At 43.5% G+C, this 23,385-nt stretch overlaps 2 protein-coding genes across 6 annotated transcripts in view; one reads left to right on the forward strand and one right to left on the reverse strand.

Moving 5' to 3' along the window:
- The window catches only part of Ascc1 (activating signal cointegrator 1 complex subunit 1), an 89,173-nt gene extending 80,272 nt beyond the window's left edge, over nucleotides 1–8,901 (reverse strand). For 2 of the 5 annotated variants that reach the window (XM_027388315.2, XM_035452242.1), the window contains exons 1-4: nucleotides 8,228–8,483; nucleotides 6,925–7,063; nucleotides 4,538–4,637; nucleotides 458–555 (exon numbers count right to left, since the gene is read on the reverse strand). In XM_027388315.2, the coding sequence (XP_027244116.1) occupies nucleotides 458–555; nucleotides 4,538–4,637; nucleotides 6,925–7,030 (304 nt within the window). In that variant the 5' untranslated portion in view covers nucleotides 7,031–7,063; nucleotides 8,228–8,483. Of the gene's footprint in view, nucleotides 1–457; nucleotides 556–4,537; nucleotides 4,638–6,924; nucleotides 7,064–8,227; nucleotides 8,484–8,747 lie in introns of those variants that run through there. The other 3 variants (XM_027388314.2, XM_027388313.2, XM_027388316.2) reach the window with 3 other exon arrangements.
- On the forward strand, nucleotides 8,541–23,355 carry Anapc16 (anaphase promoting complex subunit 16). The gene is made up of 4 exons (XM_027388317.2): nucleotides 8,541–8,691; nucleotides 15,714–15,880; nucleotides 20,820–20,894; nucleotides 22,436–23,355. Exons 2-4 carry the CDS (start codon nucleotides 15,739–15,741, stop codon nucleotides 22,549–22,551), a joined length of 333 nt encoding a protein of 110 aa, XP_027244118.1. The 5' UTR covers nucleotides 8,541–8,691; nucleotides 15,714–15,738; the 3' UTR covers nucleotides 22,552–23,355.
- Nucleotides 23,356–23,385: the final 30 nt, after the last annotated feature.

A 23,385-nucleotide genomic window follows, 5' to 3' on the forward strand; every position in this document is an offset into this window, starting at 1 on the left:
GTTACATGACACCCTGTCTAAAAAGAGAGGCGATTAGGGAGTGATCAGTGAGATGGCTCAATGGATAAAGACACTTACTGTTGTCAAGCCTGACAACCTAAGTTCAGCCTCCAGAACCCACATACTGGAAGGAGAGAACCAACTAACCCTCTTTACTACATTTCCCAGAATCCTCTTTGACTCCTAGTCCCACCTAACTTGCTGCCTCATTGGCCAAACAGTAGTTTATCATCCAATAAGACAAACACATACACAGAAGCATTTCCCCCATCACCTGTACATTGTCCTTTGACCTCCATAAATGTGTCATGGCACTATGTACCCACACACGGACACACACACACACACACACACTAAATAAATATAATTTTAAAAATTTGAAGGTTGGGTGTGTTTCTGCACATCTGTAATAAATAAAAAGAAATTAGTGTAAATGTAAAGTATGTCTAAAGCTCACCAATTTCTCCTTCTTGTCCAGGTTTAGGAATGCTAATAGATGTTTTAGTCTCCATTTCTATTTTCTTCTTGGTATCCCCTCTCTTTCCAACTATGTGCCTATAATATGAAAAAAAAAAAAAAAGTTTAAGTTTCATATGTCCAGAGACACTCCCTTATAGAAAAACACTTCAGTAAAGTGTTAGTAGAGAAAATTATAAGTCACTAAGCTTTATAGAACATGCTCTCTTCACTCACAGGCAAATGATGCCATTACTGAGTCAGTGTGTAAACAGAAGACGCACAGCAGCAGGCAGGCAGGCAGGCAGGGCACTGTCAGCAGTGGCTGAGGGCTCACATCTTATCTACAAACACCAGAAAGAGCACAAGTGAGATGCCTGGTGTGGGCTTTTGAAATCTCAAAACCCAATCCCAGGGAAGCATCTCCTCAAACACAACCATATCTCCTAATCCTTCCTAAATAGTCCACCATCTGGGAACCAGACATTCAAATATATGAGCCTAAGGGGACCATTCTCATTCAAACCACCACAAAGAGTAAAGAGCTTTGAAAGAGATCAGGAGTTACCATTCAGACAGCCTGTAGAGCACAAAAAGAGCCATGTTTGGTGAGATCTAGAATCAGCATTCAGGAGGCTGAGGCAGGAAGATCAGTAGTTCAAGACTAGCCTGGGATACTGGGATGAGAGGGGGGGGGAAGAAGGGGGAGGAGAAGGAGAGAAGAGAGAATGAGAAATAGGAAGAAAAAATGAGAATAGAAAGTAAACATGTAACCCTGAATTAAGTACAGCACATACTCCGTGTTTTGTTTGGGAGATTTCAACATAGATATAATATATATTATAATAATATATCATTGCTATACATATCATATACTGTATATGTTTGTGCATGTACAGGTTCTGAAATACTGGCAATCTGATGACTCACAGCAACCAGAGTGGAAACAACTTTCAACCTCCCCCTGCAAATAGGTCAAACCCATCACAATCCCTACCATTCCCCCCAGCTGAAATCTACCCCACTTCAGCCATTTACTACTAAATCGGTTATGTTCTTTGCCTGGGCCTATAGTGTAAACAATCCTGACAAGCTAAGGTTATCTTCCGGAACCCACAGTATTAGAAGTGCTAACACGAATGAGACTACTGGATCCCAGGAGAGAAGTTTCAGAGTCTATAAAGCACTGAGAGACTATCACAGGATGGTAAAGTTAATGGAAAGACCTCCCTGTTCATTAACATTATTTCAACTTCTACAATTTCAATTACACACCTAATACCACAGGTAACTATGTCTAAAACTATTCTTTTAGAGAAGCATTTGGGAACTGAACCTGAGACTTTATATATACTTGACGGCTTCAGCTAGCTCGTGACCCCCAGTCAGCTGTCTTTACATGGAATAACAAAGCCTAATTATTTCAACTAATACTGTAATAGGCCAGTTTTGTTTTTTTTTTTTTCCAAAAATGAGATGTTCAGCTGGGGTTACAGCTCAGGAGTACCACACTTATCCCACAATGTGAAAAGAGGCCCTGGGTTTCATCCCAAGCACTGCAAAACCTTGACCCAAATAAGCCCATAGAAATTAAGCAAGAAATCTCCCAGCAGTCATGTGGCACACACCTGTAATCTTAGCAGTTGGGAGACTGAAGCAGGCAGACTGCAAGTTCCAGTCCAGGGGAAGAAGAAAGGAAAGAAAGAAAGAAAAGTGTGGGGATTCTGGGAGAATCTTCTCAGTGAATGTTATCTACTAATTAGGACTTGGTGGGTCCAACATCTAATCTAATCATCCAGATGCTCATCAGGCACACAAGAACTTAAGAGTCTACAGAATGCAAAAGGCCATCATCAGAATTAGACATCCAAGGAATTTTCACACACCTCAGCAGTAGGACCTATGTACAATAAGACATATTACACTCGTTACGTTTTTTTTCAGGAAGCTGAGTCATGTCACTCAGAAATCATGACTCCTAGGAGAGACTGTCATCAGAGCCTAGGAAGAAAGTGAGTGAGCCATCAGGGTTTAGCTTTGGTTTCCCATCTGGCTGCATTCAAGGAGAATTTTATCCGCCGCAGGTATTTCAGAATATTCTCCAGGATGAAACTATTAGAGTTCAAATACATTTGATTCCGTATTTGTAGCTCTATTCCCTGAGTGGACCTAACTCATCCAGTATAACAGAAAACCAGCAAGGACTGATGACTTTTTAGACCAGATGATCTTCCCAGGCAAGCCCAAAAGAAGCCAGTTAGCTTCTGACAACATTCTACTAGTGGTTAATGTAGAGGAGACCATGAGAGCACGCACACAAACACATGCTGAAGTGACCACAACGTACATAAGCAATTCACAACAGTGATCCTTGAAAAGGCACAGCAGTCTTGATAGGTTCTAAGGATTAATGATCAGACAAACCCCTGCCTTCCAGAAGCGTCCAATCTGTGGAGGGGACAGCAAGCAGCACACGGATGAATACCAACACAGAATATGATAAACACTACAAACCTCAAGCAGAGGCATTATTATCAAAAAGCATACAGTAGGATAATCAGTGATTGGAGGGATGGCTGGGATCAAAGCAAGCTTCTCTGGGAGGGAGAATATAACCAGGTAAAGAAGAGGAAAGACTGAGGCAAAGGACACAGCACACACATGAACTCAAAAGCTGGAAAAAACCACAGCACATATGAGGAACTGAAAATACCAGGTGGGTCTTCTAACCTTAAGGCAAAGAAAGACCTAAAGCAAAAAGAAAGCAAAGAAACAAAACAAACAAAAAGCAGAATCAGCTAAGGCATATTCACAATTTTGGCCATTGCTTTAATGAACCACAATTCCATCTCTAGTGGAAAACCACGGACAGAGTTTTTTAAATGTATTACTAATGTGTATGTGTATGCATAAGTGCATATGTGGGCATGCCTGCCACAGCACATTGCACGGAGATCGGAGAAACCCTTAGTCTGTTCCCACCTTCCACCTCTACAAAGGTTCCCAGGATGAAACTCAGATTGCCAGGCTTGCATGGTAAGTGCCTTTACCTGCTGAGACATCTCACAAGCCCACACAGGTGGATTTTAAGCAGAAGTGGTAAAATAATCAGATTTCCCTTTTAAAAAGATCATTCCAAGTCTGATGAGGTGATGCATATCTGTAATCTCAGTAAATGGAAGTCTGAGGCAGGAGGATCAAGATCTCAAGAGTTCCATGTCAGCCTTAACTAAAAGCATGACCATGTCTCAAAAAAGGAAAAAAAAAAAAAATTGAAGGGAGGGTGGGGAGCTGGAGAGATGGGCTCAGTGGATAAAAGCACTGCTCTTCCAGAGGACCTCGCTTAGATTTCTAGCATTCACAGGGAGGCTAGTAACTACAGTTCCAGGGAATACAGCGACCTCTTCTGGCCTCCACAGGTACTGCATACCACAGGTGTCCAGATACACATGCAGGCAAAACAACTCGTATGAAAACAAATCCCCAAAAAAATTGTTTTTAAATCATTCCATCTCCTATGTGAAGGGCTAAGAAGAGAGTAGGAATGTGGAGAGACTGTTGGAGCTATCTTAAGAAATCCACAGAGAGACTGAAGAGACGCTCAGTGATTAAGAGCACTTGCTGCTCTTGCAGGGGACCCAGGTTTGGTTTCGAGTGTCCACACCATGCGGCTCACAACTCCCTGTTAACTCCAGTTCCAGAAGATTCAGCAAATCCCTCTGTCCTCCTTGGGCACCAGGCACACAGGTAGTGTACATACATACAGGTAAATATTCACACAGACATATTTAATACATATTTTTTAAAAAAGAAAGCCATATAGAAAAGAAAGAGGCAGCAGTAAAGATAAACAGTAGATTCAGGGGACATTTAAAAGTGAGTCAACAGGATATGGCAATGAACACAGGATGATTACATTAATCTGTAATCAGTCCTTTGACATTTCAGGACACAAAATACTAAACTCTTCTATCATTAGCAATCAAGCCTCACAGTAAGCTTGAAAGGCTGAAGGGTTGGCTCCCTGCTGGGTTTCCTGGAAGTGCTATTATCCCATGAAGCTGATGGGGAACTCACTCACTTGTAGAGCAGGCTAGGGGCATTGACAGTGGTCCGGAATCCTTGAGGGGTCTGCTCCACCTCATAGGCATCACAGGGCTCATCAGAATATTCCATGGAGTCTGCAAAGAAACCATAACAACTCTGAATGCTGCTGCTCAATGGAAAAAAAGCCTCCTTCCAGCTGTCAATCACTCTCAGGGTTTAAGGAGACAAGAACAAGTGCAAAGAGCAGCTTATCTACTGCTTTAGTTTTAGTACCACCACCACCCCCACCACCACCACCACCACCCCACACACACACCTCGTCTGCTCATAGGAGAAATAAAGAATAAAAAGAACATGATGGTTATTTTAAATCCTTCAGTCTCGGAACCCTGGGAAAGCAGTATATACATGCCAATATTTAGATGTTTTCTTTTAGAAAGTTAAGATGCCTAAACAACATGTTTTTCTTTGTGTGTGTGTTTGTGTTTTTTTTTTAAAGATTTTATTTATTTATTATGTATACAACATTCTGCTTCCATCTGCACACCAGAAGAGGGCACCAGATCTCATAACGATGGTTGTGAGTCACCATGTGGTTGCTGGGAATTGAACTCAGGACCTCTGGAAGAGCAGTCAGTGCTCTTACCCTCTGAGCCATCTCTCCAGCCCCGAAACAACATGTTTTACTATTATTCTATTGAAATGAAGTTCACACAATATGAACTCACCCTCTTAAAGTCTAGAAGTCAGTTTTATTTCAATGAATTATTAATAAATAAGAATGATACTAGGAGAATTTGTTCCTTTAAACCTCAAAAGAGAAAAAAGAGAGGCCAGGCACAGTGACATATGCCTAGAGGAGTTCCAATATTTGGGAGGCTGAGGCAGGAAGAGAACTAGCCTGAGCTACATAGTGAGGAGAGAGACACACACAAAGAAAAACAGTGAAAAATAAAGGAAAAATAAAGGGGCTCAAGGTTGACAGCATACAGTAGGGGAAAGTGATCTCTCAAAATTAAGATCCAGTGGAAATCCTGAGGAACCAAAAAGGGAAAGCTGCAAAGAACCCAAAAGTCCCTGATTGTGGGCTAAATCTAACCATATGGTCATTACCCTGAAAATATTTATAACCCACCTCAACTATTTAGTTTATCATCTACAAAATTACCATATGTTAAAATAAAGTTAGTTGTGTCTCTGGAACTGTCAATGCATGACTACAAAGAAGAAAGAAAACATGCCATAGTAGCAACAGTTAATATTACCTGACACTGAACAAAATACCTTACATGTTTATTTCAGTAACTCATTTTCTTAGCCAGACAAGGTGATGAACACCTTTAATCCCAGCACTCAGGAGGATCTCTATTAGCACAAGGCCAGCCTGGCCTAACAGTAAGTTCCAGGATAAGCAGAGTAACATAATAGAGAGACTCAGAGTCAAAAAAAAAAAAAAAAAAATCTGGTTAGTGCATGCCTTTAATCTCAGCACTAAGGAGGCAGAGGGAGATGGATCTCTCAGTCTACAGAGTGAGTTCCAGGTCAGCCAGGGGGACACAGAGAAACCCTGTCTCAAAAATAAACAAATAAATAATTCATATTCTTTTACAATTTCACAAGTAAAGGGGCTTAATTTTGGCATAGAACATTGTAAGTTAATAGTAATAACTAACTGCACTTACTTCACCTGGGGGCTCTGCAGTCAGGAGCCCTTACTGCTCAGATGACCTGAGTTCAGTTCCCAGCACCCACACAGGGTGGCTTATAACCGCCTGTAACTCCAGCTCCAGGAGAGCCAACACCTTCTTCAGACTTCTTTGGGCATCCATGATCACACCTACACCAACACACACACACACACCCCCTTAAAAATAATGATGAGGGGGCTGGAGAGATGGCTTATCGGTTCAGAGTCCTGACTGCTCTTCCAGAGGACCTGGGTACAAACCCCAACACCCTCATGGCAATTTAAAACTGTCTGTAACTCTGGTTTCAGTGGATCTGACACCTTCACAACAATGTACATAAGATAAAGTTAAATAAATTTAAAATATAATAATAGTAACAATGAGCTGGGAGGTGCTGGGCCCCACCTTTAATCCTAGCACTCGGGAGGCAGAGGCAGAGGCAGGTGAATCTGTGAGTTTGAGGCCATCCTGGTCTACAGAGTGAGTTCCAGGAGAGCCAGGGCTACACAGAGAAACCCTGACTGGGAAAATTAAAAAATGAATAAAATTACTCCTCATGGCCATTTAAGCCTCTGTACAAGATGAAATATATCTTGACATATAAAATGCAACCAAGAATGCCTTGTTTGAAAGCAGCTTTGTCAGAGCAACTGGAGAGCAAGAAACAAAGGATTGCCCCTGTGGTACAAAGAACATTTTACTTCTCATCTGGCTTAAGAGCAACTAGGATTACCTTGATAGAAACCCTCATCATCTTCATGTGGATAATTTTCCTGGATGGGATTCTTCCTATAATTCCGACCATCGATTGTTATAAGCTGTGGGCGCAGAACATCCATGACACTTTCTCCAAATGATATTCTAGTAAAGTCCTGAAAAACAAATCATCCTTTTACCTTCTTTTTAAATTAGAAATAAAAACTTAGGTCAGTAAGATGGCTCAATCGGTAACGGCACTTGTTCCCAGGGCTGACGACCCCATATGGTAGAAGGAGAAAACTGACTCCTACCAGGTTGTCTTCTGAACTACACACGCAGCCAGGAAGCATACAAACAGACAAAATAAATAAATGAAATAGATTAAAAATAGATTAAAATTTTTATTAAAAATAAAAAATAGATTAAAAAAAACTTGCATGTGGACCAGTATGTAGCCCAAATGGAAATAACTGTGTTCATAGCACATCCTAAGCAAAAATAGTGTCATTTTCACTGGCCTGCCATTGTATATAAACTTTTAAAAGGCAAAGATTGCATTTTCCACCATCCTATTAAGCCTCCTGACTCACTCTAGACAGCAACTTGTAATCTGTTTACCAGCCCTCCAATAAGAGGAATTAGTAGTGACTTTGAGAGACCATAGGTATTTGATTAACCTAAAGGGGGTGCGGTCTTGATATTTACCTAACCACGGGCAAAGTGCTTCGTTCTTTCTATCCAATATAAAAATACAATGAGGAATCATTCATACAACATCCACGGAAGAGTTGTAAGTACTTTTAAAGGCACTAACAACCAGATCTAATTTCCCTATCAAAGTACTAAAATACCACTTAACGTAATTCTTAGACCAACACATCAGTGAGAAGGAACAGTTTCTGGAGGTCACTGCCCAACAATCTGTGCATCACATAGCTATGAAACAAAGGCTCCTTATGAACTAGCGGTGGGTGAAGTCTCTAACCCATGCTCCCATCACAGATGGCTGGGTCTTCCAAGCCCATGTACTTAAAAGTGCCAAAGAAAACATAACAATCCCTTCGGCATAAATGCTTGGTCCAGCCATCTGCCGAGTCACTAATGGGTAGCCGCATGCACAGAACCAAGAGAGAGGGTTTGTGATTTGGAGAACCGAGAAAGTCAGCGTTGACGAGAGGATGCAATTACCAGCAGTCATATGACAAGACCCCCCGGTGTGCTATTCCTTCAGCATCTCCCCCCCCCCACTTCAAAACACAAGCTCTGTACCACAGCAGCCTTTAAAAGGTAACGTTTGGGCCCTGAGCATGGGGTGGCTGAGGTGCATACTCATCTACCTTTCCTGGGCAGCTCCAGGCAGAGAGACTGCGCACAAGGACGGAAACCCAGGACTAGCCCTGGGTCATGGAGGTTGGGAGAGGGATATATAAATATATATATGCGCCTTCGTGTAATTATCGCGGGAGAAGCTGAAGTCCTCAATAATCATAAAAGTAAACAAAGAACCCCTATGCCAGGAGGAAGGAACCAGAAAACACTTGCAACAGCAGCCCTCGCGGAAGCTGAAAGGGTGCGGGAGGCCCGGAAGTGCTCCCCGTAAGTGCTCCGGCCCCGCCCTCGCCACGCATGCGCGATAGCGCCGCCCTCTAACCCCCACCGCCGCAGGGGCGGGCGCACGCCGCCATAAGACTCGCACAGCGCGGGCGGGCACGCGCACGCCGCGTCTACGTCGTCGTGAGACGAAGTCGCGCCGCTTGGTCCAGGGGGCGGGGCTGCCAGGCAGAGTGCACAAACTACTCGGGTAAGTAGCCAAGGCTTCCAGAACCTTCGGTGGGGAGTTGAGCCCGACGATCCTACCTGCCAGGACTAACAGAGAGGGTGGCAAGAGACCCGGGAGACGCTCCCGCACCGGGCGTGTGCAAAGGCGAGCGCCTCGAACTGAGCGTGCGCGCGGAGGGCGGGCGCCTGCGCAGTGGGACGGCCGCAAGCCTCTCGCTTCCTCCCGAGTTGCTGGGTGGGAAGCGAGTACCTTGGGTGGAGGTGGCGTAGCCATGACGAGTGCGCTGACTCCTCCCGGACCCGGCCCTGTTCCTTCTTCGTTCCACCCTTAGAGTTGCTGCAGCTATTTGATTGGGGTGGTGACCCATCTGTTTAGGTGGAACACACTGGAATGATTTGTTGGTAGAACCCAACGGTTGTCATAATTAGCCTTTGTACTGGATCCGAATCGACTTAAGCGTCTGGTTTATTCTGAGATTTAATTTTTAAGAAGGATCCCTTTTGGTTTGTTTTTAAGAAAATAAGCAGAGGGTAATTTATGAGTGTAAGGTCATCTCTGTCGTACACAAAGTAAGTATTTAACCAAGCCACATTGTGTCCCACAAAGATCATTACTTTTCCTATGAGCGTTTCCCGCTGTCAGCAGCCCCATCTTCTCATACATTGAAGTTCCTGGATACTCAGTCATCAGCATTTAAGCAAAATTTTACAGAGTGCCTCTTATGGGCCTAGCAGCCTCCTGGGAGGCAAAGTTGCATACTCCACCCAGTGAGAAAAAAACAAAACAGGATGGACCGACCTTCATGACTCCAATCATATCTGTCCCCTGCAGTCTACTGAACTGCCAGCTCTTGTTCTATTATTTATAAGTCACTCCTTCATCCAGGAAACATTGTGATAAGGGTTTTGTTTTATTTTGTTTTTTGTTTTTTTATGGGATGCCTCAAGGATACAAAGGTGATTTGTGTTCTGCTCTCCAAGTGACAGGATTCTTTTCACAGCCTCACACATAGTAAGCAGACACTCTGCCCCTGAACTATAATATCTCCAGACCCAGGATCACAGGCTAGATTTTTACATGTGTGTGCGCACCTGTGCATCTGGAGACTTGAAACTGATATCTGATGTCTTCCTACATAGCTTTCATAGCTTCCCTGAAGCCAGCATGTATGTGTCCATTCCCACTAATCTAGCTAACCATGTTGCTATTGGGAATTGCTTATCTTTAACTCCCAAGTGCTGGGATGGCAGGCAGCTACCCCATCTGGGAAGCTTTTAAGTAAGTTCAAGGGATTCCCAACTTGCCCAGTGCAAGCAATTCATCCACTGAGCCATGTTCCCATCCCCACTCCAGGATTCTTAATAAGATATAAACAAAGTGAGCATGGGAACATGCTGACCGAGGGTAGAATGTGTGAAGTGCATAAAAGATAACATTGTCAGCCTCCTGAGCAGACAGACCCTTCCCTTCCAGGAGTTTTAACATAGCTATGTCAAAGAGAATTTGAACTTTTCCTGTGTTAGAACTTAATAAGAATGAAAAACTGGGCTGTGCATAGGGAAAACTGAGTGTAATGGTGCATACCTGTAATTCCAACACTCAGTAGGCCAGCCCATCGGGATCTGGAACTGAAGGACAGTCTGGGCTACAAAGCAAGAGCCTTAAAAAAAAAAAAAAAAAAAAAAAAAAAAAAAGTGCCAATACCTATTACTGATTTGTGTTTTGTCTAAGATGTAGTTTTTCCTAAGCCTGAAGCTGTTCTAGTTGCTTTGCCTACATTAATTTCATCTTCATAACACACTAACAAGGTAGGCACTTGTATTGATTCCATTTTACAGGTGAGGCATCTAAGGAATAAAAAAGTCAGTTTGTCCAGTCACACAGCAGATAGCAAAGCCAGGATACAGACCTAGGCAGGCAGTTTGTTATAGTCAGTTCATGTTTAAAGATTTATTTTTATTTGCGTGCCTGTGTGTGTGTGTGTGTGTGTGTGTGTGTGTGAGAGAGAGAGAGAGAGAGAGAGAGAGAGAGAGAGACAGACAGACAGACAGACAGACAGACAGACAGACAGACAGACACTCTTGAGCAGGAGGCTAGAAGAAGGCAGCCAGCAGATTGCCCCACAGCTGGAGTTGCAGGGGAATGTGAGCTACCAAACATGGTACTGGGAACCTAACTGCAGTCCTCTGCAGGAGCTGCAAGCACTTTTAAAAACCTCTGACCCAGCTCTTCAACCCCCATAGTCAGTCCTTTCACCGTGCTAGCTTGCCCTCATGCACAGCTGCACATCAAGAAGCCATTGCTCCAAAACTTGGATGACCTTTAGGAAGTCAGTGGAACTGTATAAGCACTCTGTGAACATACTTAAATGAGTGGCTACTTAAGAGTTACACTAATTACTTAGTTAACCCCTATACTTAGCATTTACAATCTAGGGTTGTTAGCTTAACTCCTGTTTACCCCCTTAATGGCATTCAAAACTAGAGACTGAAGGTGTAGCTCAGGGTGGAACATTCACAGGCCCTGGCTTCCACCACCAGCACCAACAAAAGAAGAAACAAAAAAAAAGTCTTTAAGCAAATCTTTAGAACCAGACATCTTGCAGATATGTCTCTGCATCTCAGCAGAAAATGGCTTTTTTAAAGTTAACCTTGTGCTGGTTTCAAGCTGTTTTTCCACCCCAACTGTTTTGTATATGGAGCTATAGTAGTTCTGAGAACTGGGAAGAAAATAGGATGAAAGAAAAGTTCCTTTGATGACCTTCAGTTTTGGAGTCACTGTGGCTAGCCTTTGAAGCTAGCTGGCCGCCACTTAGATGCTCTGTCCGAAACGGCAGCTGATCTCAAAATACAAAATACAAAGCATTAGCAACTAAATAGAACATTATCAGGGTGGAAGTTGAAAAGATCAGAGTTTAAAATCATAGTTGAGAAAAATAAACAGTTCTCTGGGGGTTCTTCTCTGAACTGGGGGGAGTAAAGCCAGAGCTTCTCTCTGGGGAAGAGGCTGAGTGGTCTGGCTATATGCTTCATTTGAATCCCACTGGGAGTCCGGATAGACATTTGGACTTCGTCCATCAATCTTTAAAGGAACACTGACAAGCCAGTGCAGTGCAAAGGAGCAGTTATAAATCCCACATGAAAGGTTGGTACCTGATGTGTACCAGTACAATTCGGAAAGTAACCTAAGAGCAAAATTAAGAATATCATTAATGAGCTGGGCTTGGTGGCCACGCCTTTGATACCAGCACTGAGAAGCAGGCAGAGCTCTGAGTTTGAGGCCACCTAGACTACATAGCAAATTCCAGGACAGCCAGGGCTACACAGTGAGAGCCTGTTTCCAAAAAAAAAAAAAAAAAAAAAAGGAAAATTAAAAAGATCATTAATGAGTTTGCATTTATAATAGCCTAATGATAACAATAGCCTTGCTATTTCATTATCCCATGTCAGTGTTGACTAGTGCAACCTATAAATGGACATATGGTGGAACTAAAACCAAGCTCCGATTCTCTGACAAGCACACGTCACTGCTGTATATATAGTGAGGAAACAGCAGCCACCATCTCAGATGCCACTCACCATTTTCCTTAGAAGGAAAACAGATGCTCTGGACATAAAGGATTTACAGGAACATAACATTCTCAAGTTTTTAAACATTGTCGATTGAAAGTAGAGCCTCAAGTGCTGGAGGCGTGTGCTCCACCACTAAGCTGTACCCCTGCGCTCAACATTTTATAGCAAGTATGTCAGAACTAGGGAGCAGGAAACTTGAGTGAAAACTATTCTGAAAAATTCTCTCTGCCCATAACAGAGGGGAGCTGTTTTTGTTGGGATTTTTTGTTTGTTTGTTTTATCTTAGTTTTGTTTTTTATCTTGGTTTTGTTTTTCCTGTTTGTTGGGTTTTTTGTTTGGTTGGTTTAGGTTTGGTTTGGTTTGGTTTTTTGAGGCATCCCATGTATCCCAGATTGGCCTTGAACTTAGCACAGAACCAAAGATGAACATGAACTTCTGCTTCTCCCACCTCTGCCTCCCAGGTGCTAGAATTTTACTTCTTTGCCACCACGCCTTGTTTACATGGTACTAGGAACTGAGCCCAGGGATTCCTGCATACTAGGCCAGCACTCTACTAACTGAACATCTCCAGCCCTGGAAAATTCATTTTAAAGATTTTTTTTTTTTAATATTTATTTATTCTGCGTATAGTGTTCTGCCTGCATGTATGCCTGCAGGCCAGAAGAGGGCACCAGATCTCATTATAGATGGTTGTGAACCACCCTGTGGTTGTTAGGAATTGAACTCAGGACCTCTGGAAGAGCAGCCAGTGCTCCTAACCCCTGAGCCATCTCTTCAGCCCTTAAAGATCATTTTTAAGCCAGACATGGTAGCACATGGCTGTGACCCCAGCACTTGGGAAGCTGACTAAGTGGCATTGCCATGAGTTTCATTCAGCCCAGGCCAACCAAGCTACATCATTAGTTCCAGGCCAACAAATTAAGACCTTCTCTATAAATAAGTCTTTTTTAAAAGTGTTAAAACTGGGGGCTGGAGAGATGGCTCAGAGGTTAAGAGCACTGACTGCTCTTCCAGAGGTCCTGATTTCAATTCCCAGCAACCACATTGTGGCTCACAACCATCAGTTATGAGATCTGGTGCCCTCTTCTGGTGTACATGGAAGAAGCAGAATGTTGTATACATAATAAATAAAATCTTTAAAAAAAAAAGTGTTAAAACCTATGTAATGTAAAAATTAACCATTGCCTGTTGTTATTGAAACAGACTGTGTAGTCTGGGCTATACAATCCCCTGCCTCAGCCTCCTGAGTACCTGGAACATCCTACACGGGTGCACACCACTTAAAGGCTAGAATCCATTATCCAGTGAGAAACCACAAGCCACATGTTCTATTGAAATTTTATTTAGCATTTAAAAGTAGATATAGAGCTCTTCAGTTACTTTAATAACCACAACATGAATCTCATGGCTACTGTATTGGACAGATCTAGAATATGTGAACATTTCCATGGTGACAAAGTTCTAGATGGTAAAAACATAGTAGTAGCTATTTTTAAATTATATACTAGGGGTTTTGTTTGTTTGGTTTGTTGGGTTTTTTTGTGGTTTTTTGTTTGTTTGGTTGGTTGGTTGGTTTTGTTTTTTCAAGACAGGGTTTTTCTCTAAGGTTTGGAGACTGTCCTAGAACTCTCTTTGAAGACCAGGCTGGCCTTGAACTCATAGAGAACCTCCTGCCTCTGCCTCCTGAGTGCTGGGATTAAAGGTGTACTCCCCCACCGCCTGGCTTATATATTAGATTTAAAAGAGGTTTTTGGTTAGATTTAAAAAAAAAAAATAGATGACCAAGTGTAGATTTTGCTACCCCTCAGGTGGGCCAAGCGAGGCTGTGCGTGGTGCAGTCGCCTATCCTCCTGCTCTCCCTTTGTGGGATTGCTGAGACAGTGATAAACTGGGACCCTAGTCTGGGTCCAAGGGGTTTGCCTCCATCTATTATTCCAGGTTCATAATTCTTATTATTTAAAGAAACTATTTTTACCAAATCTCCCTCCTCACCACTGGTGAATTCAACTAGTTTGAGAAAATTACTTTGTTCAAAAAAGTCCTGCATAGTGGAACTGCCCCCTCACTGCTAAGATGCTCAGACTTAGGCATTTTCTTCAATGACTGATGTGTCCAGAGACTTGCTGTTCCAAGTGCCAATACCCTGCCTGCCTTGTGTGCCTACTACAGCAGGTGGTAGTGGTGGTATTCTGACTAAACACTGTGCCTTAGGAGACTGGGAGTTAAAATGTACAGGTCCTTGTAATGAAGAGTGAGGGGGTTGATTTTTAAAAAGAAATCTCTTTTATAAAAAGCCAATTTTTTTTCTTTTTAATTCTGAAATATTATAACAGTGACCTATTTATAATCTTAAATCTTAAAAAAAAAAAAATAGCCAGGCAGCAATGGTCCACACCTTTAATCCCAGCACCTGGGGGGGAGAGGCAGGTGGATGTCCGTGAGTTCGAGGACATTCTGGTCTACAGAGCTAGCTCTAGTACAGCCTAACTTACACAAAGAAACCCTGTCTCAATAAACAAACAACAAAAATATTTGTGTGTGTGTGTGTGTGTGTGTGTGTGTGTGTGGGAGAGAGAGAGAGAGAGAGATACAGATATAATTTCATATGCTTCTGAGGCCATGTTCTTGTTCTGAAGTTTCGTGGGAAGTCATGTATTCAGTACTGGGATCTGGGTTTTCAGATACGACCCAGGATTAAGCCCACAGATACTCAATTCATCAAGAGCCATAGTTTCTGAGATCAGTTCCTGAATTACTTTGTTTTGGTTGCCATCAAGTGTTAGATTTAGGCATTACATTTAGATGAAAAGGTTAACAATTTCTTAATGAAAGTGCCAATATGTATTTCCTAACCAATTTTCCTTCCTTGAGAACAGAACAGAATGTTATTCTGGACTCTTACTTGGAAAACTTGGTGAGTGAACTTCTTGGTACGGCTTAGTGAGGATGCGCCCAAGACAAACTGTCCTGTGGATCAGGGATATTTATACTTAGGCCCATTTTTGCCTTGGCACTGACATATCACCCTTCCTAACTCCTAAATCATCTACATTCAATTCCAAATACCACAAGTTGCTATTGGGAGAAAATAGGAGTCTTTTTTCTTTCTTTCTTTTTTTGGGGGGTGGACAGGGTTTCTTTGTGTTTCTTTTCTTTTCTTTTGGTTTTGCGAGACAGGGTTTCTCTGTGTAGCTTTAGAGCCTATCCCGGCACTCACTCTGGAGACCAGGCTGTCCTCGAACTCACAGAGATCCGCCCATCTCTGTCTTGAGTGCTGGCATTAAAGGTGTGCACCACCAACACCCAGCTTGGCAAGCTATTCTCAAACATGTTTTTGCTTCAAAACCTAAGTGACATAAAAATATATGGATAGAGGAGGAAAGCTGGCCCTACTGGACTAGAATGAGATATTGTCAACCTGGCTTTGATAAACCTTCCAATTGCTGTTTTTTGTTTTTTGTTTTTCTCTAGTGAAGAGAGAATTCTACTGGAAGGAATGGCTGCCTCCTCCTCCTCATCTTCAGCTGGCGGGGTCAGTGGGAGTTCTGTCACCGGATCTGGCTTCAGTGTGTCAGATCTGGCCCCGCCACGGAAAGCTCTGTTCACCTACCCCAAAGGAGCCGGAGAGATGTTAGAAGGTGATGTCATGCCCTGTTTGCTGAGTGCTTGGCTTCAGACCTTCGATGCATGAGAAATGTAAAGCAGCTAGGCTGGAGGGCCTTCCAGACTTGGTTAAGCCAAAGCCCTTTTGTGAGCTGGCCAGGGTTGGCACTGGAGCTAGGAACCCCCTTGATGTCCACTCCAGGTACTCTGTTGTGGCCCCTGTTTGATGTAGTTTCCTTTTAGTGAGTGTCTACAGATGGATTAACCCCATGAGACAGGCCTAAAGAGGAGATAAAAGGTAATCTAGTTACCTCTGTGAAGGTGACTCTTGTGGCCCACTGCAGGCCATCACTGTGTGACTGAATGGTTTTTATAGCACTGGAGACAGATTTGCAGCCACCATCTTATCACACATTTGCAGATTGGCTGGCCAGAAATATGTCACAGGCAGTGGTCATGAAACGGTGGTGGTGCCTGGAATGCAAAAGGTTTGTGTTAAGCTAGGCTGGTAATTCATTGTAGGCGAATCAAACTCACATGAGACACTTAAAATGAACATGTGTTGCTTGGCAGGCGAATCTCTGAATTCTAGGCCAGTCTTGTCTACAGAGTGAATTCCAGGCCAGCCAGGGCTGTACAATGAGACCCTTTTTCTTTTCAAAAAAGAAACAAAAAGATAAAAAGCACGTGTCTGGGCTCACCCTAGAGATCCTGAATTAGACTAGGACAGGAATCTTTGTTTTTTGACCAGTGTCCAGGGCCTTCTCATGAGAGAGTCTTCACATATTTTAAAAACATTGGCAAAGAACCTATTAAGGGCTCAAAATCAGTTGAGTCATGCATTTTTATGTTGAATTATAAAATGGTCTTTTCTTATTTAAATCTTACATATTTGCATGGACATTTTAAATTAATTAGGAGATGTCTTTGAGAAAGGCACCAACTATATTTGGGGGCTGGCTTTGAAGGTGATCATTGTGCATTTATATAAGATATTAAAAAAAAACAGTTTCGAGTTAAAAATGCCAAACACCATAACTGGTTCTTTCTTGTAGTGTTGGGGATTGAACCCAGTGGCCTCATGCACAGTAGGCAAGCACTCTTTGACCCAGCTGCATGCCTAGCAAGCCAGGACAAACAGAAGAATCACTTGTGACAGAAAAAGAGGCATACTCTAGCACCATAAGGCTCTGGGGTAGATTGCATGTGATTGGTCATGTGTGGTTGGGAAGGTGGTATATCAGGCATGCGCACTTTCGCCCTTGCCTTTTTATTGTCTCCGTTTGTGCTAATACTCACCATGTCTGACTAGAAGTAGAGGCTTTGTCTCCATATTTGGCACTAAAGTAAATCAGGACTTTAGCTCTCTGCAGCAGAGATGTGGTGAAGGAAGTTTCCCACACAACAAATGACAAGTTGAAGGTACTCAGGTTGCTTAATGAGCTCTATAGAGCAGAAGAGAATCGGTGCTTAACACTGCTTCAAGAAAAAAGTCACTTAAGTTCGTCTTATGCTGGTATCCTAACAGGGTTATATCTGGTCATTTTCTTTCCCTCATTGGGGAATTGATTGGATTCTGTTGTAGAATGGATTTGTTCCATTTAAATGCACGGTTCACAGTTGTAGTCCTCCTTCATCCCAGCGTCTCCCCAGTTATCTTCAAAGCTGCTTACACTTAAAGACAGACTGGAAAACAACTGACTTCACTAAATCAAGTATCTGACATACCATTTAATACCAAGAATACAGCCATCTCACCACGTAAAAGGTGCCTGCCACCACACCTGACCACCTGAGTTTGATCCCTGGGTCTCATGGTGGAAGGAGGGGACTCACTCCCAAAAATTGTCCTCCAACCACCCCACAACTTCTGATACATAAATAAATAAATGTCAAATTTTTAAAAGTTGAAAAGACCATCATTACCCCATAGTACCTGCTGGGATTTGGTTCTGCTTCCCCTCCTGTCCACCACCACCTCCCTATTCCACACATGCCTCATCTCCATGGATACTTAAATCAACAGGTGCTCAGGTCTCTTTTGTGGAGTGGCACGGTCTTTGCGTATGACTTGTGTATTTCCTTCCATGTAACACTCCTAAATGAGTGTTAACAATGGTGTCAGATTTGGAGGTGACACTATTGTACAGTGAATATGCATGCATCAAACCATATTTCTTCTTCGTAGTTGTATTTGTTTATTTTTGAGTCTTGTGTAGTCCAAGCTGACCTCTAACTCCTTGAACTCCTTCTCCTCCTACCTCCCAAACTGAGATTACAGGCATATATCACTATGTCTCTTTTATTCCGTGATAGGGACCAAACCCAAGTCTCAGTGTCTGCTAGCTGAACACCTTACCAACTGAGCTACATGCCCAGCCCCCATTCTTCTTACATCCAAGTAATAGAAGAGGAAAGTGAAAACAAACCATGTTGATAGATTCAGGTAATCCCAGCACTCAGGAGGCAAAGACGGGAGAATTGCTGTGAGTTCAGTGATAGCCTGTGCTACAGAGAGACTTCCATGCCAGCCTGGGCAAAGGGTGGGACTTTGTAAAAAGAAAGGGAACATAGCAAGGTCGCCTTGGAGAGTAAGGAGCAAGGGCACTCAGGAGTCAAGGTTGGGTGTGTGTCAGAATCCCAACAGGTTCAACTTGATGATGTTGCCTGCTCCCAAATCTAGGATAGTAAATGCAAACAACCTGTAGTTAACCTCCTGCATGAACTTTATGGGGCATCTGCTGTCTGCTAACAGCAGCACGAAGCAAGCTTTAACTGTCTCCTACCCTCAGCGGAGATCGTTCTCACCCAGTCATTAGTAAGCAAATAAATGAAAGGTTGTCTTCCAGCCCAGACAAAAGTGGCTGTATTTTAGGGACCTCACAGGCCACTGATTTACAAATCACCTGGGATTGTCTAATTTCCTACTGGGAAATAATACCTTTTAAATGAATTTCCATAGCATTGCATTTAATGGAATTGGTGATAGTGTTAGAGTTGGGCCATTTACTGAACTTTTTTCACCCTGATGCACAGCTGCCCCGTGTGTTGATTACAATTGTAAATAGAAGACCCGTCGCCTCTGGCTGACTCCTCTCTGGAGAAATCCCAGCCTTTGGCTTGGTAGATGTTACATCTGATAGGATGTGGCTTAAGAAACAGTGGGCTTTGTAGTTCATACAAAGCTACACATGAGCAGGATGCAGTCTCAGGCCTGAAGTATGGGACAGTGATACCCAGGTCCCACCTTTTTGGAAGGTGAGCTTCTGTTTTTTGTGGGGTTTTGTTTTTTGTTTTTTGCTTTGGAACTCATTACCAAGAGAGATAGGCCAGTGAGATGACTTAGGCCCTTTATTCTGGTGATTACCTGAAAGTGGGAGATAGCACTTCCAGGAGCTTCCCCACATGTCACTTGATTCTTCCAGCCCATAATTCCCACTTCCTACAGTTCAGGGTCAAACCATCTGGGAGGCCAGCTCTGCTTCTCTATGCTTTGCTCTTTGCAAAGTGAACCCTGAGTTGTAGTTGAGCCCTTTAAGAAGGATGCCAGTATGTTTTTCCCTGCAAGAACATAATAAACTACATCATTGGTGTCAAGTTCTCAGCAGCTCCCTCCCCTTGGTGGGATCTAGAGTTACCCACTGCTCTCTGCTCTTGCCTAGATACACACTTCACAATGTCATCAGCATGTCTACATCTGTACACCACTCAGAGGCAAGGGGTGCAGAAAAGAGACTAAAACTTACAGACAGCTCATCCTAAGAGTGATCTTGATCTCACTCTCTCGCTCCCCCCCCATTGATTTGAAGATAATATTAGCAGGAAGCCTTTTTGGTTGTGTATTCACACCATCCAGATAGAGTCAGTAGCTGTACTTTTCCCTTTGATCACCAGGACTTGTAAAGAAAGGTCTGTGTGAAACTCAGCATGAGGCCAGAATGTGTTGGTAGCTCCCTGGCACTTAATACCCGTGACACACCAATCCATGCCTGATGAGTGGGTGCTGACATCTAGCAGTGCTGGTGTGAACTACTACCTTGAGAGAGACAGCTGTGTCCTCTCTTTCCATTTGTTTGAGAACTTTGGTAATGAAACGCCTGCCCCGGGGGGTGGAATTTTCCTACGTGAATTGTGTGTCTTTGGGGATATGTTTTGCCAGATCAGCCTTTGCACTGACGAGTGTCATGTTTCCCAATCGCCCTCTGAGCATCATGACTGAGCTAGCCACCTTCTTGTTGGCAGATCTCAGCACCAGCTCAGTGCTAGGTTCTGAACTCGGACCATTCCTTAGTCATTCAGATTGCAGGGCTTGGTTCAGTTGGAAGATGTGGGTTACAATTGGTGTTTACAGAGTGGAGTTTCCCAGCAGTGTTCTGTGATGGTCATGGTGGTATAATTTGATATATTAAAAGCCAACAGCTGTTATTCCCTTGGCTCTGCATTTTAGAATAAAGTGATTGGAGTTTTGTCATACATCACACAAGTACCACATAGCGGAGTGTGTCAGCTGCCTTGTTTGCCTGCTGTTGAGGTCAGGAGGGGGGCAGTGGTGACCAGGACATTGAGCTAAGGTTTCTTGTTTTTGTTTTTGTAACACTATTTTTGAACTCTCAAACAAGTGGGACTATTTTGATATTCTAGGTATTGAAGAGGGTTCTAGGGCTGGAGAGATGGCTCAGAGGTTAAGAGCACTGGCTGGGCTTCCAGAGGTCATGAGTTCAAATCCCAGCAGCCACATGGTGGCTCACAGCCATCTGTAAAGTATTCTGTTGTCATCTTCTGACATGAAGGCACACATGCAGGTAGAATACTGTATACATCATAAATAAAATCTTTAAAAAAAGAAAAAGAAGAGAGTTCTAAAGGGCCCCCTGTATTCACACCAGAAACACCTTAGACCTCAAATGTCTTCACAAGGGAAGAATGCTTTTCCAGAAGCCATTAAAACTACCGCCGGTGTCCTTTCTCTCGTAGATGGCTCTGAGAGGTTCCTCTGTGAGTCAGTGTTTAGCTATCAAGTAGCGTCCACGCTTAAACAGGTGAAGCACGGTAAGTGCATGAGCTGCTGTCTTGACTACAAATGTACGTTTATCGGGAGCAGAAGCACAAGTTCTGAAAGGTCGCTGTGCTGTGGCAAAAGCCTCGTACTGTTTTAAGTGCCTTTCTGAATTGAAGAACATTCATCTTGTCCAGATTAAAAACGCCCTTGGAGGTTTGAAGTTGAAGTCCCTGGTTCAGTTCTCTCAGGAACTGACACTTCCTGCTCCTCTGTTGCCTTTACCTACCCTTTCTGAGATCTCGAACTGCTTCCCTTCATGTCCCACCCTCTTCTAGCATTTGTGCAGCTCCTGTCTGTGCCCTGAGCCCCTGGTGATGTATACGTACCAGGGAACCCTTTACGCTCCAGACCGTTCCTCCTAGGAGAATCCCATGGGAGCCTCTGAAGGGGAATCCCTGTGGCGTGGAGAGCAGGGACTTGTTTATACTGTGTTTTTGTTCCTAGGTGTCTCATGATGTAGCTGGGGCTGGCTTCAAACTCTAGGTCCCTCCACTTCAGCCTCCTGAGTGCTGGGATTATATGACATAACCACTGAATCTAGCTCCATGTTTTAGAATCCAGCACATACTGAGAGTACGAGATGGCGATTGTCCTTTTACAGAGCTGAGGCTCAATGACACATGCTAGCCATGTGCTCCACCATGAGACTCGACTCCAGGCTGTAATAACTGGATTTTTTTGTTTGTTGTTAGGTTTTCCCAAGACAAGGTTCTCTGTGTATCCCTGGCTCTCATTCTGTAGACCAGGCTGACCTTAAACTCAGAGATCTGCCTGCCTCTGTCTCCCAAATGCTGGGATTAAAGGTGTGCACCACCACCACCCAGCTGTATTTTCCTTTACTATTCTTTTTATTATTTTTTTCTTCCTTTAGAACTCACTGTGTAGCCCAGGCTGGAACTCTGAGCAGTCCTTCCCAAGTGCTAGGCTTGAACTCCTTGCTTCTTGCTATTTTTAATCTTAAGTCTCTCCCACCTCCGTGTGTGTGTGTGTGTGTGTGTGTGTGTGTGTGTGTGTGTGTACTCGCGTGCGCGTGTATTCGAGTGTGCGTGCGCGTGCGCTGCTCTTCCAGAGGACCCACATGGTAGCTGGTAACCATCTGTAACTCTAGTTCCAAGGGATTTGACACCCTTTCCTGGCTTCCCTAAACACACACAGACAAAAATAATAAAAAATAATGAGAATGCGTGGATTCAGGAAAACACCCAATGCCAACCTCTGACCACCATCTGCCTGACACACATGCACATACATGTATACACATACACATGGAAGCTCATGCAGCTCCATGGGGGAGCACGTGACCCTGGGTCAGTCTCCACCATTGCAAGCAAGGGGAGATGTAATGCAGGTGACTGGAGGATGGTTGGGGATGTTCTTAGTCTTCAGACTTACTTAAGTAAGACCCCACTACTAAATCTCAAGCGGGAAAGAAAGCCCGTCTACAAATTCCAGACCAGGGGTCATATTGGTGACTGGTGACAGTCTCACAGGAAACGCCCCATTGTGTTCTGTCACTTCTGACTCTTTACAGATCAGCAAGTTGCTCGGATGGAAAAACTGGCTGGCTTGGTGGAAGAGCTGGAGGCTGATGAGTGGCGGTTTAAACCTATCGAGCAGCTGCTGGGGTTCACACCCTCTTCCGGTTGATGTCGCCTGCATGGTGGCCCCTAGGGCACAGCCACCCAGAGACTCACAGCTGTACTGTGAGCTGCATGTCTGAATTCACATCCATTGTTGCTTTCTCTGTTTCTATTAATAGGCTACAAATGCTCATGTGAGATGTTGCAGAGACGTTTTTCACATGCTTGTTTTTTAAAAGGATTGGGCAGCGCTCGGGAGGCAGAGGCAGGAGGATCTCTATGAGTTCAAGGCTAGCCTGATCTGCATAGAGTTACAGGACAAACAGGGCCGTGTAGACAGACCCTGTCTCAAAAATAAAAAAAAAAAAAAAAAAAAAAAAAAAATGTTGGGGATCAGATTAAGGCAGTCCCCTCGGAGAACCAGGAGGGTTGGGATTTCAGAGATGGTTATACGATTCTCCCAAGCCGAGTGATGGTGTATATCCTGTCATTCTTAGAGCATCCAGAAGCTCTCACCAGCCAAACCCAAGGTCAGGATCCATAGTCTCACAGTCGCAGCCCAAACATTTGTCTTCACAGATGAGTGTGACTTCAGCTCAGGGTCTGTCCAGATGGGGGAATTTTAAGGTGTTCTTTCCTACTCTATTCTTAGACATTTAATAGTATAAATTATTTTCTCACCTCTTATGATATGCTAAATGGTGCTACCCCACCCACCCATGAACTCCAAAATTGTTTTTTGAATGTTGCAGCACTTGAAAAAAATAAAGTGACCTAATTCCTTTTAGACCCAGAAGTTCTTATCCAGCTCACTGGGGACACGAGAGCAATTTTGAAGCAAATAAATCCATAATAAAAGAGTTCCAGAGTGGTGCACTTGTCCTTTCAGAGTCTGGGGGGA

Source organism: Cricetulus griseus (genome assembly GCF_003668045.3).
Source record: "Cricetulus griseus strain 17A/GY chromosome 1 unlocalized genomic scaffold, alternate assembly CriGri-PICRH-1.0 chr1_1, whole genome shotgun sequence".
NCBI classification, from domain to species: domain Eukaryota; kingdom Metazoa; phylum Chordata; class Mammalia; order Rodentia; family Cricetidae; genus Cricetulus; species Cricetulus griseus.

Coding starts and splice junctions, on each gene's coding strand:
- Anapc16 (XM_027388317.2), top strand. CDS start 15,739: ATGGCTGCCTCCTCCTCCTCATCTTCAGCTGGCGGGGTCAGTGGGAGT. Junction 15,881..20,819: donor AGCCGGAGAGATGTTAGAAG/GTGATGTCATGC, acceptor TTTCTCTCGTAG/ATGGCTCTGAGAGGTTCCTC. Junction 20,895..22,435: donor GCTTAAACAGGTGAAGCACG/GTAAGTGCATGA, acceptor GACTCTTTACAG/ATCAGCAAGTTGCTCGGATG.